The following is a 16,554-nucleotide window of genomic DNA, read 5'->3' as shown; positions in this document are numbered from 1 at the left end:
AATCTTTGCCTTAGCATCTCTCTGTTACCTGAAAGCCCAGGGAGATGATGTGGTGAGATGCTAAGAGGCATGTCACATTCTACAAGTAAATCTGAGCACTCCTGCCACTTTACAGTGTACCCACCTGGGTGGCTCAGGATCACCTTCTCCAGAGCCCACGGGCAGAGGTCTCTCCTCTTCCATCCACATTCCAACTCATGACAACAATCTTAGGCTGTGGATCTGAACCAATATTACCCTCAGAGGAAGAGAACGGATAGGATTATACGGCAGGAGGAAGGTCACCAAGGAACAGTACAGGTTTGTGCTAAGAGAACTCTCACCTAACTTGACTTTCTTTCTCATGGAGTGATTCCTCATGTCCAGGATCAGTAGATGCCCAACAGCAGCTCCATCAGTGAGTTCCTCCTGCTGCCACTGGCAGACACACGGCAGCTGCAACTCCTGAACTTCTGTCTCTTCCTGGACATCTACCTGGCTGCCCTCCTGAGCAACGGCCTCATCAGCAAAGCCGTAGCCTGCGACCGCCGCCTGCACACCCCCATGTACTTCTTCCTCCTCAACCTGGCCCTCCTCGACCTGGGCTGCATCTCCCCAAAGCCATGGCCAACACCCTCTGGGACAACAGGGCCATCTCCTATGCAGGATGTGCTACACAGGTCTTTTTCATTTTCTTCTTCCTCTCAGTGGAGTATTCCCTTCTCACCATCATGTCCTATGACCGCTACGTTGCCATCTGCAAGCCCCTGCACTACAGAACCTTGATGGACAGCAGAGCTTGTGCCACTATGGCAGCAGCTGCCTGGGGCGCTGGGGCTCTCAATTCCCTACTGCACACTGCCAGTATGTTTTCACTGCCTCTCTGCCATGGGAATATTTTGAACCAGTTTTTCTGTGAAATCCCCCAGATCCTCAAGCTCTCCTGCTCAGCCTCCTACCTCAGGGAAGTTGCGCTTATCATTTTTATTGTCTGTTTAGTCCTTGGGTGCTTTGTTTTCATAGTTGTGTCCTATGTACAGATCATCCTTGCCGTGATGAGGATGCCCTCTGAGCATGGACGGCACAAAGCCTTCTCCACGTGCCTCCCTCACCTGGTTGTGGTTTCCCTAATACTCAGTACTGCCTTTTTTGCCCACCTGAAGCCTCCCTCCATCTCCTCCCCCTCTATGGACCTGATGGTGGCAGTTCTGTACTCCGTGGTACCTCCAGCAGTGAACCCCCTCATCTACAGCATGAGAAACCAGGAAGTCAAGGATGCAGTGAAAAAAGTGATGATCAAATGTGTTTCAAAAACACTGAGCTGCCTATCTTTTGGAATTCATGGTATGTAATGCAGGTTTTACTGATGCATGCTCGTGTTGTTTTGTTTTGTTCAGTTTTTATAACTGAAATGTATTAAATCTCATTATTATTTTTTTTAATATTGTAATGTTTTTCACTAAAATATCATTACACATACCAATTCTTCTTCAGCTTGTAACTTTGTAGTGTAGCGCAGACGCACTGTACATAATGAACTAGACTCTCTGTGAACCTTAACAGAATAAAGGATGTGCAGTCACTCTGTCTTTCCTCCTTCTTGTGAGACATTTCTAAAGCTGCTGGGGTTGGATGTTCTCAGAAACACACAGTCCAGCAGGAAGCCCATGGCTGATTGTCAAACTGTCATGGTTTAATAATTTTGTAATTTTGCTATCAGTATTCCACATCATAACATCATATAAAGCATGAATAATTTTACTGAATCTGCTACTTACAGAAGAAAACTACATCTCCCAGAGAACAACACGATAGGTCACGGGACCTGGACTCTATATTAACTCGGTCGCAGACTAGACTGATCTCTGTCTTTCGAGTTCTGGCGTTCAGGGGAGTGTGTGGGAGCCTTCAGCCGTTCGCCTAGATTCACAGTAGGCCTCTCGGTTACGGGACTCATTCTCTCTCATATTTTGTCTGATTCGTTAGCTCAATTTTCAATTATATTATATTATATTTTATTATCCTGTATTTCGATATAGTATTTAGTAAATAAGTGTGCCTCCTTAGATCGTTGCCGCTGTTTTCTTTTCCTAATTAACTTTTTTTCCTTTTGGCCTAGGGCCCCCGCGGGGCCCACGGCCCCCTGTCACAGGTGCAAGTGGATTTTTCGTTCAAACCGTGACACAAACTGTGAGCTGACTTCAGCTTGCAACAGTTGACTGGCCATCCCTGGGCTCCTGGCTGGGGTCTGTGCTTTCAGGCTCACATCTGTCAGTGCCTCTGAGAGGCCAGCAGCTGCAGCTGGTTTGCACGATGATTGTCAGGTTCCCACTTACTCATTCCCTGTGTGACTCTGAACAGGACAAGTTCTTGGATATGAGTTATGAGGTCAGAAGTGTCCAAGCTTCCTTCAGGGCTTCTTCCATTTTGTACACAGAGTTGGTCGCTGCCTCCAGGATGGTCTGTGGCAGAGGAGTCCTGCACAAAGGTCTGATAAAAGTTACCCAGCACCTACAGGAGCCATTCTGGAGCATAGGCTGTTAGGCAGAAAGCTGCCCCTAATGAGATGACTGATATGAGGAGGTCAGGAAAAGGAAACTCTTCCAGCTGGCTGCTCCCCGGGCAATTTCCAAAGTAAACATTCAAGTGTTGTTCTCAGAGCTGACCTACAGCAGCTCTCCTGTTTATGGCAAATGCCCCCTGAAAGCTGTGACCAGCTGGCTGTTCTGTCAGATGAAGCACTTCAAATTGGCATATCGTGTTTCCTTTTAGAATCCTTGAGTTGTTTGTAGTTCTAAGACATTTATCAGCATGTCCAGCCTGGCCTTGATGGCCCCATCTACAAACTTCCAGGTCCCTGTCAGCAAGCATCTCCAATTTGGCCGCATGTCCCCATTTCCCCATATCTCCATGATGTCTCCGTACTACCATGATATACTCATATCCCCATGATGTTCCTGTATCTTCATGTCCCCATATCCCTGTGACCCCTTGTCTTCGAAGTATCTCTATAATTTCATCACTGCCCATGTCCCTATTAGTCTTTTACCTCCCAGTGTCCCCAAATGCTGTGCCACAGTTCCCCAAAGGATCAGCATCACACTGTGCAGCCTCACAGGACTGGACAGGACTCAGTGATGAGTCCTTGGACAAAGCCTTGATATGGGGACAGTGTCATCTCTGGGTGGTCCTGGAGGACAAAAAGTCCATGTGTGCTGAATGCTGGGACCTGGGGGCTTTGGGCTCAATGCCATTGGGATCCCAGCACTCAGTGTTCTTCCTCTGATCCCTGGCTTCCTCCTGTTTCCCTTGGCCAGGGCAATGGATGGCTGCATGCCAGGGCTCAGTCCATGTCATGGGAGTCTGCCAAGCCCAGGGGCATCTGGGGAGTGGGAGGGGCTCTGGAGGATAAATGCAGACCTTGCCTCCTGCAGCCTCACCCAGCTCCCAGAGCACAGAGGAAGATGAAGGCAGCTGTGCTCAGCCTCGTGATGGTCCTCGCTGCCCTGTGCTGCACAGTGGAAGCTCAGGTGAAGCATCCGTGGGGGATGTGGGCTGGGGCTGGAGGTGATTGGCCATTGGGGATCCCCGATGCGAGCATCTCTCTCACGCTCTCTCCTACTCCTCTCCCCACAGCCACTTGTGCAATTGCCGGACTCGGATGTTGCTGTGGTGAGTGTCCAGGCAGCCATGCTGATTGTGCTCAAGGGTGGCCCTCAGGCAGCTCTGCAGGAGTAGGTGGGGTCTGTCCCTGCCTGGCAGAGGCATCCCCTTTCTTCTCCTTTCTTTGGCAACCCAATTCTCACATCTGTTTCGGTCCCCAATCCCTTGTGTTTCATTTTCCCCCATTCTCTGTTCCTCCCTGATTAGCACCCCCAAGACTCTTGGCACCCCTATTCCCCTCCTTTGGGCCACCCTACCCCTACCCCGTCCCTATACCCAAACACAACACTGGGCTCCTCCATTGGAGAGGCGCACAAAGACCTTGGCAACCCTGAAGTTGGGGGCATGACCATGGCATTGAGTGGATTTATCATATCCCCTATCATACACCAGCCTCTGGTAAGACTGAATGCTTCAAAGGGTTGTTAAAAAAAGTGTTGAAAGCAATGGGAGGTTGAACATTTAAGAATTAAGAACATGGCTAGTTAACACAAGTGGATCTGTCAGTAGAGATGGTGCTACACAATCCAGCTCCCTACATAATGTAGAGGGAGATAAGGTCCCTGCAGTGCATGAAAAGAACATGTTGGGAAAAGCTGTTTGGGTCCTTCCAGCCTCTGGAAAGTGCAAACCTCTCCTTGGAACCATTTTTGCCCAGGGTGCACTTGGTGGGTGATGCAGAAAGGTGGGGATGTTCAATGTGTACTACAAGGGAATGTGATGTTGGGGGATTGAAGACAGTAATTCCATGACTATATATGTATACAGACTTGTGTGTGTAATGCATTTTATTTATTGTTTATTTGTACACAGATATGTTTTCTAAGTATGATATAGTGATATACAATTAAGGGTGGAATGTCATGGTCTTGTGATTTTTCCTATTGGTATTCCACATATCACAGCTAGTAAAACAAGTTTTCCTCCTTAGGTCTTTGCCGCTGCTATGTTTGTTTCCTAGAGCCGAGCTCCCACTTCCCTACCCCTTTCCCTTTTCCCTTCCCATTTGTTTGGGGCCAGGCGGACCACGGGTCTACTGCCCCCTCTGTCATGGACATAGACTAACCTAGATAACTCAATGACAGTGCCAGCAAGGAAAACCAGCCCTGACACAGCCATTCATATTGCTGGCTACTGACTGCTGTCCCGGAGTGCTGCTGTAGAGGCAACAGGACTGTTGTCAGACACACAAGACCTTCAGGCCTGCACAGATGCGAGGACCTGAGAGCACCGTGGCAGTGTAAATGAAGCCAGAATGAAAAGAGCACATTGTGCTGCTGTCCGTGTCTGTACCTCCCCCAGACCCAGACAAGGTAGGAAGAGAGAAGAGCTAAGGAAAAGTCTATTTTTAAAGCTTTTTATTTATTTCTTAACCTATTCAGGCATTCTGGTTCAATGTTTACACAAGCTCTTGGTGTAAGAAAGTGGAAAGTATGTAGGAAAGAAGTAGTGAAATAAATAGCAACATATTTACAGATTAGAGTATTAAACAAAATCAAAAATACAAACAAGAATAAAACATAAAGAAACATCACAGTGAATTGTGTGATGAAGATGTGCAGTTTATGAAAGCTGAAAGTGCGTATTGCAATAACTTCCTGAGAGCCTGCTTGATCTCCCTGTTCCTCATGCTGTAGATAATAGGGTTCAGTGTTGGAGGCACCAGTGAGTACAGAAGTGCCACTGTCAGATCCAGAAGTGGGGAGGAAAAGGAGGGGGGCTTCATGTAGGCATAAATGACAGTGCTGACAAATAGGGAGACCACGGCCAGGTGAGGGAGGCACGTGGAGAAGGCTTTGTGCCGTCCCTGCTCAGAGGGCATCATCTGCACAGCAAGGAAGATCTGCACATACGACACCACTATGAAAACAAAGCACCCAAAGGCTAAACTTACACTAAAAATGAGAAACACATCTTCCCTGAGATTTGATTCTGAGCAGGAGAGCTTGAGGATCTGGGGGATTTCACAGAAAAACTGGTTGACAACATTCCCATGGCAGAGAGGCAGTGAAAATGTACTGGCAGTGTGCAGCAGGGAATTGAGAACCCCAGTGCCCCAGGCAGCTGCTGCCATAGTGGCACAAGCTCTGCTGTCCATCAAGGTCCCGTAGTGCAGGGGCTTGCAGATGGCAATGTAGCGGTCATAGGACATGATGGTGAGAAGGTAATACTCCGCTGAGAGGAAGAAGAGGAAGAAAAAGAGCTGTGCAGCACATCCTGTATAGGAGATGGCCCTGGTGTCCCAGAGGGCGTTGGCCATGGCTTTGGGGAGAGTGGTGGAGATGAAGCCCAGGTCGAGGAGGGCCAGGTTGAGGAGGAAGAAGTACATGGGGGTGTGCAGGCAGTGGTCGCAGAGTATGGCTGTGCTGATGAGGCCGTTGCACAGGAGGGCAGCCAGGTAGATGCCCAGGAAGAGCCAGAAGTTCAGGAGCTGCAGGTGCCGTGTGTCTGCCAACGGCAGCAGGATGAACTCACTGATGGAACTGCTGTTGGGCATGTGCTGTTCCTGGGCTTGGAGTCCTGTTCAGAGTGCAGAAGATAATGACAAGTCCAGACCATTCTCAGAGACACTCCTTCTGCTATACTATAGATGTTGTCCTTTCTGCTTTCTGCTGTATTGTAAAAGATTTTCTTTCCCTTTGCAAAATGTTCATTTAACTCCAGAATTTGAAGTTATTTTCATGAGCTTCGCCATCCCTTAAGTAGCAGAAGTTGAGGGAGCTCTAACTTGCTTCTCCTTTCCTAATCATATCAAAGCCTCCTGGATATTTTCCTGTTTAGCCCAACTGCTTTTCAGGACTCCAGCCCCTATCTCTGTGCACTACAACTTCTCATAGAGAAGTCAGCCTTTTTGCAATATAAGTGAACTATTAATGTCTGCAGAAAAACACAAGAACTGAATGTGACTGTATCCTTTTAGGAAAGAGAGGCTGAAAGCACAACTTGTGTGACTGTTCACAAAACAACTGATGGACTGAAGAAATTCCGGGGAGTCTCAGAACTGTGTTTTAAATTTTACAGCCCATATTAGATTCCTGCCTCCAATCCTTTTTCCTTCCCTAGGAACAGGACATGGAAAATCCCTGCCTTGACTCTGCTCTTGCTGAGAACCCTTACAAACATTCTGCTGTGCAGTGGAGCTGTGATCCCCCTGCCCCAGGCAGCAGCTGTGGCAGCACACGCCCTGCCGGGGGGCTCCTTCCCCCCACACCACACGTCTCCCCGCAGCACCCTGGGCACCTCCCCAGGCAGGCTGAGTGCTGAGCCTGGCAGGCGGCGGAGTCCCATGCCTGGCACACAGCCCCTGAGGCACAGCAGGGACCCTGCTCTTCAGGACAGCCCTGGGCACTTGCCTGCAGCCCTGGCTGCACAGCCTGCAGCCATGCTGGGACACGCAGCCCTCAGGGCTGTGTTCTGACGCTGAAGCACAGAAGCCCTCTTTTAAAGCAGAAGTCTTTATCCACAATAAAGAAACATGCAGTTCTTGCAGCCATGTCTTCTATGGGATGTCCCACATTAATATAACCCTCTATTAAAAGCAGCTTCATTACCTACTGCAAGAGACTTACTGTGGCATGATCTGTGTACAATGTTCCAGCAGTGATCTCACAGCTCAATCACACAGTACACATCCTGTAAGCTCACTCCAATTTCTCTCCTCTGCTTCTGTCACCTGCAGGCTGTGCTGTGCACAAGAGCTGCTCCTGGGCACAGCTGTCTCTCTGCAGCTCTGCCCACTTTTATGAGCTCTCTGTGTCCCAGGAGCCCAGCCCAGCTTGGTAGCAGATGATGTCATTTTTATCCTTCCCATTCATGTCCCCTGACACGTCCCTGGGTCTTCAAGGCCAACAGCTCCTGAAAGACAACGGCATTAATGACTGTGCTTTGAAATTTGATGAATTAACCATCCAGTGATAAGTGACTAATTACAGATACCTGGGGCTGAAATGGAATTCAGTTCCCCACGGACCCACAGGAGATGGGATTCCTCTATTTCTGCTCAGATGTGCACAAGGAGATTCCTGCATGTGAGCTCCTGCTCTGAGTCCTTGACCCATCAGCAGGGAGTTGCACACACACAGACACTGCGTGATGTCCAAGGTACCTGGGGTGCTCCTGGATCTGTGTCAGTGTTTGTAAACCGTGTGGGAAATCCCTGAGATAGACACCTCCATCCTGGGCATCAGCTGAGGATCTGAAAGGGGAAAGACCTATTGTTGGCCATTCTAATGACAGCAGATCCCAATGTTTAGGGCACGGCAAAGTGCCTTTGTCACCCATCTCCAGGGAGCATGCAGAATTACACAGCTGACTGAATGGGTGAGCTCACAAAAGAAGAGCCAGATCTTTCTCTGTTCTCCACCTGCTGCATATTCTGGAGCAGAAGGCAATACAACGCTAACACACATAAATGGACATAACCATAACCTCAGTGTCATGGTTTAATAATTTTGTAATTTTACTATCAGTATTCCACCTCATAACATCATATAAAGCATGAATAATTTTACTGAATCTGCAACTTACAGAAGAAGACTACATCTCCCAGGGAACAACACGATGGGTCACGGGACCTGGACTCTATATTAACTCTGTCGCAGAACAGACTGACGTCTTTCGAGTTCTGGCGTTCAGGGCAGTGTGTGGGAGCCTTCAGCCGTTCGCCTAGATTTACAGTAGGCCTCTCGGTTACGGGACTCATTCTCTCTCCTATTTTGCTTGATTCGTTAGCTCAATTTTCAATTATATTGTATTATATTGTGTTATCCTGTATTTTGATATAGTATTTAGTAAATAAGTGTGCCTCCTTAGATCGTTGCCGCTGTTTTCTTTTCCTAATTAACTTTTTCCATTTGGCCTAGGGCCCCTGTGGGGCCCACGGCCCCTGTCACGGACGCAGGTGGATTTTTAGTTCAAACCGTGACAGATTTTGGTGGAGAATGCGGGCATATTGAGTTGCTGTTTTTCTGTGTTTTCTTCTGTTGCTCTTTTAGCTTTTAACAGAGCTACGAGTTTTTTTTTCCCTGTTAAGGAGCTATCTCGTGTTTGCGGTTCTGCACCTGTGAACTTGACCTTGAAAGTCCAGGCGGACTGCCAATACTCCAGTATATTTTATAAACACTGCTGAGCTTTGTTTTCTTTTACTTTTTTCCCCTCTATTGAAGAAAAAAAAAAGAAAAATGCTCCCTTTCCTAAGTTTGCTTTATAAGGTACTGCATTTCATTAGTTCCACTTTTACGATGCTCCAAACATACTGGACCATGTTTAAGCTAACCCTTTTTTCCTATGAAGTTATAGGAATGTATAATAGATTGAAAGCATGGTTAGCAACGCTTACTTGGTATTTGCATGCAGCTCCAGAGGGAGCTATTAATGCAACTAATGCAACCAATAGTACGGAAATGGTGGTTTTTGAGCGTGCTCTTCCTTTTTTCTTTGCATCCTTTAAGCAGTCTTCGAATGACCAGTTGTCCCAGTGGACCACACTGTCAGTCGTATTAATCTCCCTGAATTTACTGTTGGTTATTGTAGTGATCTCACTCAGTATCTGGATTTATAACATTAGGAGGAAGTCTTCCCTAGAATCAGAGAATACTGAGTGGCAGGGAGTGTGGAGAGACTTTGGAGAGACTTTTAGAAGACAGACATCTTTAGTGTCATGGAGCTTTACTCCTGAACACTTAAAGAATCCTGAGAGTTTGACCGCATATTTGAGACAGGAATGTTGTGGCTCAGGCAGATCTAAGGAGGCACAAATGACTTGGGGCCTAGCTAATGCTTATCGGGCCTTATTCAATACCATTCCTGAGAGGGAAGATTTTGAGGTTGAGAGAGAGAGTCTCAGGGCCGAGAATGAGAGTATCCAATCCAAACTCGACACTCTCCAGTCCGAGCATAACGCCCTCTGGTCAGAGCACAGCACCCTTCGGTCTGAGTGTAACATCCTCCGGTCAGAGAACAACGCCCTCTGGTCCAGCTACAACATTCTCCATCCAAGTACGACGCTGTCCAGTCTGAGTGCAGCACTCTCCAGCCCAAGCACGATGCCTTCCAACCCAAGTGCAACACCCTCCAGTCTGAGCACAACACTCTTCAGTCTGAACATAATGCCCTCCGGACCGAGCACAACACTCTCCAGACTGAGCACGATGCCCTCCGGTCCGAGCACAACACCCTCCGGTCTGAGTACAACACTCTCCAGTCTGAGCACAATGCTCTCCAGACTGAGCACAATGCCCTCCGGTCCGAGTACAACACTCTCCAGACTGAGCGCAATGCCCTCCGGACCGAGCACAACACTCTCCAGTCCAAGTATGACGCCCTCAAGTCTGAGTGCGGCACCCTCCAGGCCAAGAACGACGCCTTCCAACCCAACTGCGATGCCCTCCGGACCGAGCACAACACTCTCCAGACTGAGCACGATGCCCTCCGGTCCGAGCACAGTACTCTCCAGACTGAGCACAATGCCCTCCGGACCGAGCACAATGCCCTCCAGACTGAGCACAATGCCCTCCAGTCTGAGTACAACACTCTCCAGACTGAGCGCAATGCCCTCCAGACCGAGTACAACACTCTCCAGACTGAGCACAGTGCTCTCCAGTCCGGGTACAACACTCTTCAGGCCAAGTATGATGCCCTCCAGTCTGAGCGCGGCACCCTCCAACCTAAGCACGATGCCCTTCAACCCAATTGTGACACCCTCCAGACCGAGCACAACACTCTTCAGTCCGAGCATAATGCCCTCCGGTCCGAGCATAACGCTCTTCAGACTGAGCACAATGCCCTCCGGACTGAGCTCAACACTCTCCAGACTGAGCACAATGCCCTCCGAACCGGGTACAACACTCTCCAGACTGAGCACAATGCCCTCCGGACCGAGCACAATGCCCTCCAGACTGAGCACAATGCCCTCCAGTCTGAGTACAACACTCTCCAGACTGAGCGCAATGCCCTCCGGACCGAGCACAACACTCTCCAGACTGAGCACAGTGCTCTCCAGTCCGGGTACAACACTCTTCAGGCCAAGTATGATGCCCTCCAGTCTGAGCGCGGCACCCTCCAACCTAAGCACGATGCCCTTCAACCCAATTGTGACACCCTCCAGACCGAGCACAACACTCTTCAGTCCGAGCATAATGCCCTCCGGTCCGAGCATAACGCTCTTCAGACTGAGCACAATGCCCTCCGGACTGAGCTCAACACTCTCCAGACTGAGCACAATGCCCTCCGAACCGGGTACAACACTCTCCAGACTGAGCACAATGCCCTCCGGACTGACCATGACACTCTCCAGACTGAGCACACTGCCCTCCAGGCCGAGCATAACGTCCTCCGGTTCGCGTACAACACTCTCCAGTCCAACTACAACAGCCTCCAGACTGAGCTCGGTGCCGTCCAGTTCAAGCGGAACGCTCTCCGAGACCAGCTATGTGCCATCCGGGGTGAGCTGAATGTATGTAACCAACTACCAGGGGCACGTGTAGTCCAATTTGACCAGCCATTGGAAGCACATGTAGTTCAATTTGGCCAGCCACTGGTGGCGCATGTAGTCCAATTTGACCAGCCACCGGGGGCACATGTAGTTCAATCTGACCAGCCACCGGGGACACACGTAGTCCAATTGGACCAACTATCAGGGACACCAAATACAATGTTGGTTGCCCCTGTAAGAGGGCAAAAGACAAAACGAGTTTCAACTCAGTTAGAGAAAATGCAGAAGGAGTTGGAAGAGCGGAGGGAGTTAGTAGAGCAGGACTCAGGAGAGCAGGGGGACTCAGGAGAGCAGGGGGAGTCAGAAGACCAGAGGAAGTTGGAGGAGCAGAGGATGTTAGAGGGGTATAAGAAGATGTTAGAGGAGCATAAGAAGTTAGAGGAGCAGAGGAAGTTTGGAGAGAGGAAAAAGAAGGAGGGTTACCTGGAGGAAATAACACAAGCGTCAGGGTCAGGGTCAGAGTCAGAAGAGGAGCCAAAAGCCAGATTTTCTTTACGAGAATTTCTCGAGTCCAAACTTAGAGATGGGGCAGCCTCACTGACACAGCTGCCACCATCAACACCCGGGACTCTTGATAGAGCAAAAGATGAGCAAAGTATTACAACCATTATTGATCGATCTTTTAAAATGAGTGAAATTCGAGATCTAAGAAAGGATTATACACGTCAGCCAAAAGAACATATGGTCACTTGATTACTTCGCTGCTGGGACAATGGTGCCAACAGTGCGTGGCTCGATGGCAGTGAAGCTCGCCAACTGGGTAGCATTTCCAAGGACTCACGTGTGGACAGAGGTATTGGCACAAGCCAAAATCGGTCCTACACCCTCTGGAAGCAGATGTTGATAGCGGTAAGAGATAGATTCCCCTTTAAACGGGACTTGGAGCCTGAGAGAAAGAAATGGACTGATATAGAGAAAGGTATCCAATTTTTAAGAGAAAATGCTCTGGTGGAAATGCTATACAGCCCCCAGTTCAATCGTAATGATCCAAACCAATTACATGATCCTGAAGCAGTCCGCGTTCCACGACAAATGTGGCGTGACTTTACAAAAGCAGCTCCAGAAAAGCATGCCAGTACACTTGCATTAGTATATGGCAAAGGGGACAGGAAACCCTTTGTGAATGAACTAATTGGCAGGCTTCAGGAACTTGAATTATTTATAAGCGCTACAGAAGTTAATCTGTATACTTCAGCCATTGTCAAAATAGTGGAAAGATTAAAAAAAATGGAGGGAACACAAAGTGATATTATTGACAAATTGGCTAATGTGCCTGATGTAGATGAATTCACGGTGGTACAAGATGATGGAGACAAGGATTTCCACGATCGCCTATTGAGAAAGCTAAACAACATGAGTTCCTCTCGACCTGTATCATCGAAAATCTCAACCATAAAAAAGAGACGTCCTCGTATTCAAGCAAATGACAACGATAAGACACCTCGTATTCAAGCAAATGACAACGATAAGACTACACGTCTTGCCTTGTTGTTTTTCCTCTGTAGTCATGGGGAGGACATGAAGAAGTGGTGTAATTCATCCACTTCTGCACATCAGGCACGAGTGAAAGAATTACAATGTGAAACAACCACCAAGGTGAACTCTTCCAAGAAGAGGAGAGTTCCAGTTGCTGCAAGCCACCGAGGTAAACAATAGAGGGGCCCTGCCCCCAGCCAGGGGGGGGAAAGGGACAATAGAGTATATTGGACTGTGTAGATTAAGTGGCCTGGCACATCTCAACCACAGAAATATAAAGCCTTGGTGGACACTGGTGCACAATGCACCCTAATGCCCTCAAGTCACCAAGGGACACAACCAATATATATCCATGGAGTGACTGGGGGTTCCCAAGAATTGACTATGTTGGAGGCAGAAATAAGCCTCACTGGTAAAAACTGGCAGACACAACCAATTGTGACTGGTCCAGAGGCTCCATGTATACTGGGAATCGATTACCATAGGATGGGATATTTTAAGGATCCCAAGGGGTATCGATGGGCCTTTGGGATAGCTGCTGTTAACACAAACGGTGTTAAGCAGCTGTCAGCTTTACCTGGTCTGTCAGATGATCCTTCTGCTGTGGAGTTGCTCCAGGTAAAAGACCAAGAGGTACCAATTGCCACCAAAGTGGTTCACAGACAGCAGTACCGCACCAATAGGGACTCATTGCTCCCCATTCACAAGCTAATTCGCCAATTAGAGAATCAGGGAGTGAATAGCAAAACTCACTCGCCTTTTAACAGCCCCATATGGCCAGTGCATAAAACCAGTGGGGAATGGAGGCTGACGGTGGATTACCGTGGCCTGAATGAAGTCACACCTCCATTAAGTGCTGCTGTACCAGACATGCTAGAACTCCAGTATGAATTGGAGTCAAAAGAAACTAGGTGGTATGCCGCCATCGACATTGCTAATGCCTTCTTTTCCATCCCATTGGCTGCAAAATGTAGGCCACAGTTTGCTTTTACCTGGAGAGGTATTCAGTATACCTGGAACCGTTTACCTCAAGGGTAAAAGCACAGCCCAACCATTTGCCATGGGTTGATCCAAGCCGTCTTGGAACAGGGTGATGCTCCTCAGCACTTGCAGTATATTGATGACATTGTGGTGTCGGGCCATACAGCAGCAGAGGTTATCAAGAAAGGAAAACAGATAATCCAAATTCTCTTGCAAGCTGGTTTTGCCATTAAGTGTAGCAAGGTGAAGGGGCCTGCCCAGGAAATCCAGTTCCTAGGTATAAAATGGCAAGATGGACGTCGTCACATCCCAGCAGATGTGATTGACAAAATCACTGCTATGTCTCTGCCCACCAACAAAACAGACACAATCTTTTCTGGGTGTAGTGGGCTTTTGGAGAATGCATGTCCCAAACTACAGCCACATAGTGAGCCCCCTCTATCAGGTAACACGGAAGAAAAATAATTTCCCATGGGGTCCTGAACAGCAGCAGACTTTTGAGCAGATAAAACAAGAGATAGCCCGTGCCGTGGCCTTGGGGCCAGTACGGACGGGACAGGATGTGAAGAACATCCTCTACACTGCTGCTGGAGAGAAAGGTCCCACCTGGAGTTTGTGGCAAAGAGCCTCAGGAGAGACCCAAGGCTGACCCCTAGGAATTTGGAGTTGATCATATAAAGGGTCTGAGGAGCGCTACACTCCAACTGAGAAGGCAATCTTAGCCGTGTATGAGGGGGTTCGGGCTGCTTCTGAAGTAGTTGGGACAGAGGTTCAGCTTCTTCTAGCACCTCGCTTGCCAGTAATAAACTGGATGTTTAAAGGACAGGTTCCCTCCACCCATCATGCTACTGATGCCACTTGGAGTAAGTGGATTTCATTAATTACTCAACGAGCTCGAATGGGAAAACTCAGCCTTCCTGGAATTCTAGAAGTGATCATGGACTGGCCTGAGAGTAAAAAAAATTGAAACACCACCTACAGAAGAGGTATCACGTGCTAAAGAGGCACCACCAAACAATGAGCTACCAGAAAATGAAAAGAAATTTGCCATATTCACAGACGGATCATGTCGTATTGTAGGGAAGCATCGCAGATGGAAAGCTGCTGTATGGAGCCCCATACGACAAGTTGCAGAGGCCACTGAAGGTAAAGGAGAATCAAGTCAATTTGCAGAGGTAAAGGCTGTTCAGCTGGCTTTAGATGTGGCTGAATGGGAGAGGTGGCCAATGCTTCATCTTTGTACTGATTCATGGATGGTGGCAAATGCCTTATGGGGTTGGTTGCAACAGTGGGAAGATGATAACTGGCAACGAAGGGGTAAACCTGTTTGGGCTGTTGAACTGTGGAAAGACATTGCTGCCCGAATAAGGAACATTGTTGTAAAGGTGCGCCATGTAGATGCTCATGAGCCTAAAAGTAAGGCTACTGAAGAACATAAAAATAACCATCAGGTTGATCGAGCTGCCAAAATTGAGGTGGCTCAAATAGACTTGGACTGGCAGAACAATGGTGAATTATTCCTAGCTCGGTGGGCCCATGAGACTTCAGGTCGTCAAGGAAGGGATGCAACATATAAGTGGGCCAGAGACCGAGGGGTGGACTTACTATGGATGCTATTGCTCAGGTTATTCATGACTGTGAAACATGCGCCATAATTAAACAAGCCAAGAGGAAGATACCTTTCTGGGGGAAGGGCGATGGCAAAAGTATAAATATGGAGAGGCATGGCAGGTTAATTATATCACCTTGCCACGATCTCGCAATGGTAAGCGTTATGTACTCACCATGGTGGAGGCAACCACTGGGTGGCTCGAAACATATGCAGTACCCCATGCTACCGCCCGAAACACCATATTAGGGTTGGGAAAGCAAATCCTGTGGCAGCATGGCACTCTGGAAAGAACTGAATCAGATAATGGGACCCATTTTAAAAATTCTCTTGTAACCTCTTGGGCCAAAAAAAATGGCATTGAGTAGATTTACCATATTCCCTATCATGCACCAGCTTCTGGTAAGACTGAACGATTCAACGGGTTGTTGAAAACTATGTTGAAAGCAATGGGTGGCGGAACGTATAAATATTGGGAGAACCATTTAGCAGAAGCCACTTGGTTGGTCAACACTCGAGGATCTAGTAATCGTAATGGTTCTAACCAATCCAGCTCCCTACGTACTGTGGAGGGAGATAAGGTTCCTGTAGTACACATAAAGAGCGTGTTGGGAAAAGCAGTTTGGGTCCTTCCAGCGTCCAGAAAGGTCAAACCTCTCCGGGGTACTGTCTTTGCCCAGGGACCTGGGTGCACTTGGTGGGTGATGGAGAATAATGGGAATGTCCAATGTGTACCACAAGGGAATTTGATGTTGGGGGAGTGCAGCCAATGATTTCTTGTAGGTATATAGGTAGAGTTTCAGAAATTTTTGACGAATGTCCAGTTAGGTACAGGACTTAAGATAGAATGGATTAATTTTAAGGAAACACTTTTTCTCTATATACCTTAATTAGGCATTCTGTAAGCAAGTTTTCTATCTGGACTCTGTATTGTGCAATGTCCATTCATGTGTAGAGCACACATGGAAAGAAGTATAAGTCAAATGGAAATCTGCTGTGGCGGCTGGGAAACAATGAGTGCACCTTGATGTGGGGGATGCCCTACTAGCGCTGCCATTCTCCTCCACCGCTGACATGTTTTCCTTTTTCTGGCAGTTTTGCCATTTTCTCAAAATTAATAAATAATAGTGGTTTAGGTTATAGAGTTTTGTTCTCAACTTAGAGATCTGTATGGAATAAATATAAATTGTTGAGAAAATAAGGTTGCTGATTACTCACAACTATACGTATGAATGTGTATGTATGTATAAGCAGAATGTAATGATGTAGAATAAGGGGTGGAATGTCATGGTTTAATAATTTTGTAATTTTGCTATCAGTATTCCACATCATAACATCATATAAAGCATGAATA

At 47.8% G+C, this 16,554-nt stretch overlaps 1 protein-coding gene across 1 annotated transcript; it reads right to left on the bottom strand.

Moving 5' to 3' along the window:
- Nucleotides 1-5,033: 5,033 nt before the first annotated feature.
- LOC146755053 (olfactory receptor 14A16-like) lies at nt 5,034-6,151 on the bottom strand. Its single transcript, XM_085526403.1, has one exon. The coding sequence runs from the start codon at nt 6,137-6,139 to the stop codon at nt 5,174-5,176; it is 966 nt and encodes a 321-aa protein (XP_085382529.1). The 5' UTR covers nt 6,140-6,151; the 3' UTR covers nt 5,034-5,173.
- Between the last annotated feature and the right edge of the window lie 10,403 nt (nt 6,152-16,554).

This window comes from Coturnix japonica, chromosome 36 (genome assembly GCF_054131305.1).
Source record: "Coturnix japonica strain WE chromosome 36, WE-NBRP24, whole genome shotgun sequence".
Classification (NCBI taxonomy): Eukaryota; Metazoa; Chordata; class Aves; order Galliformes; family Phasianidae; genus Coturnix; species Coturnix japonica.
This window is presented reverse-complemented; position numbering and strand designations above follow the sequence as displayed.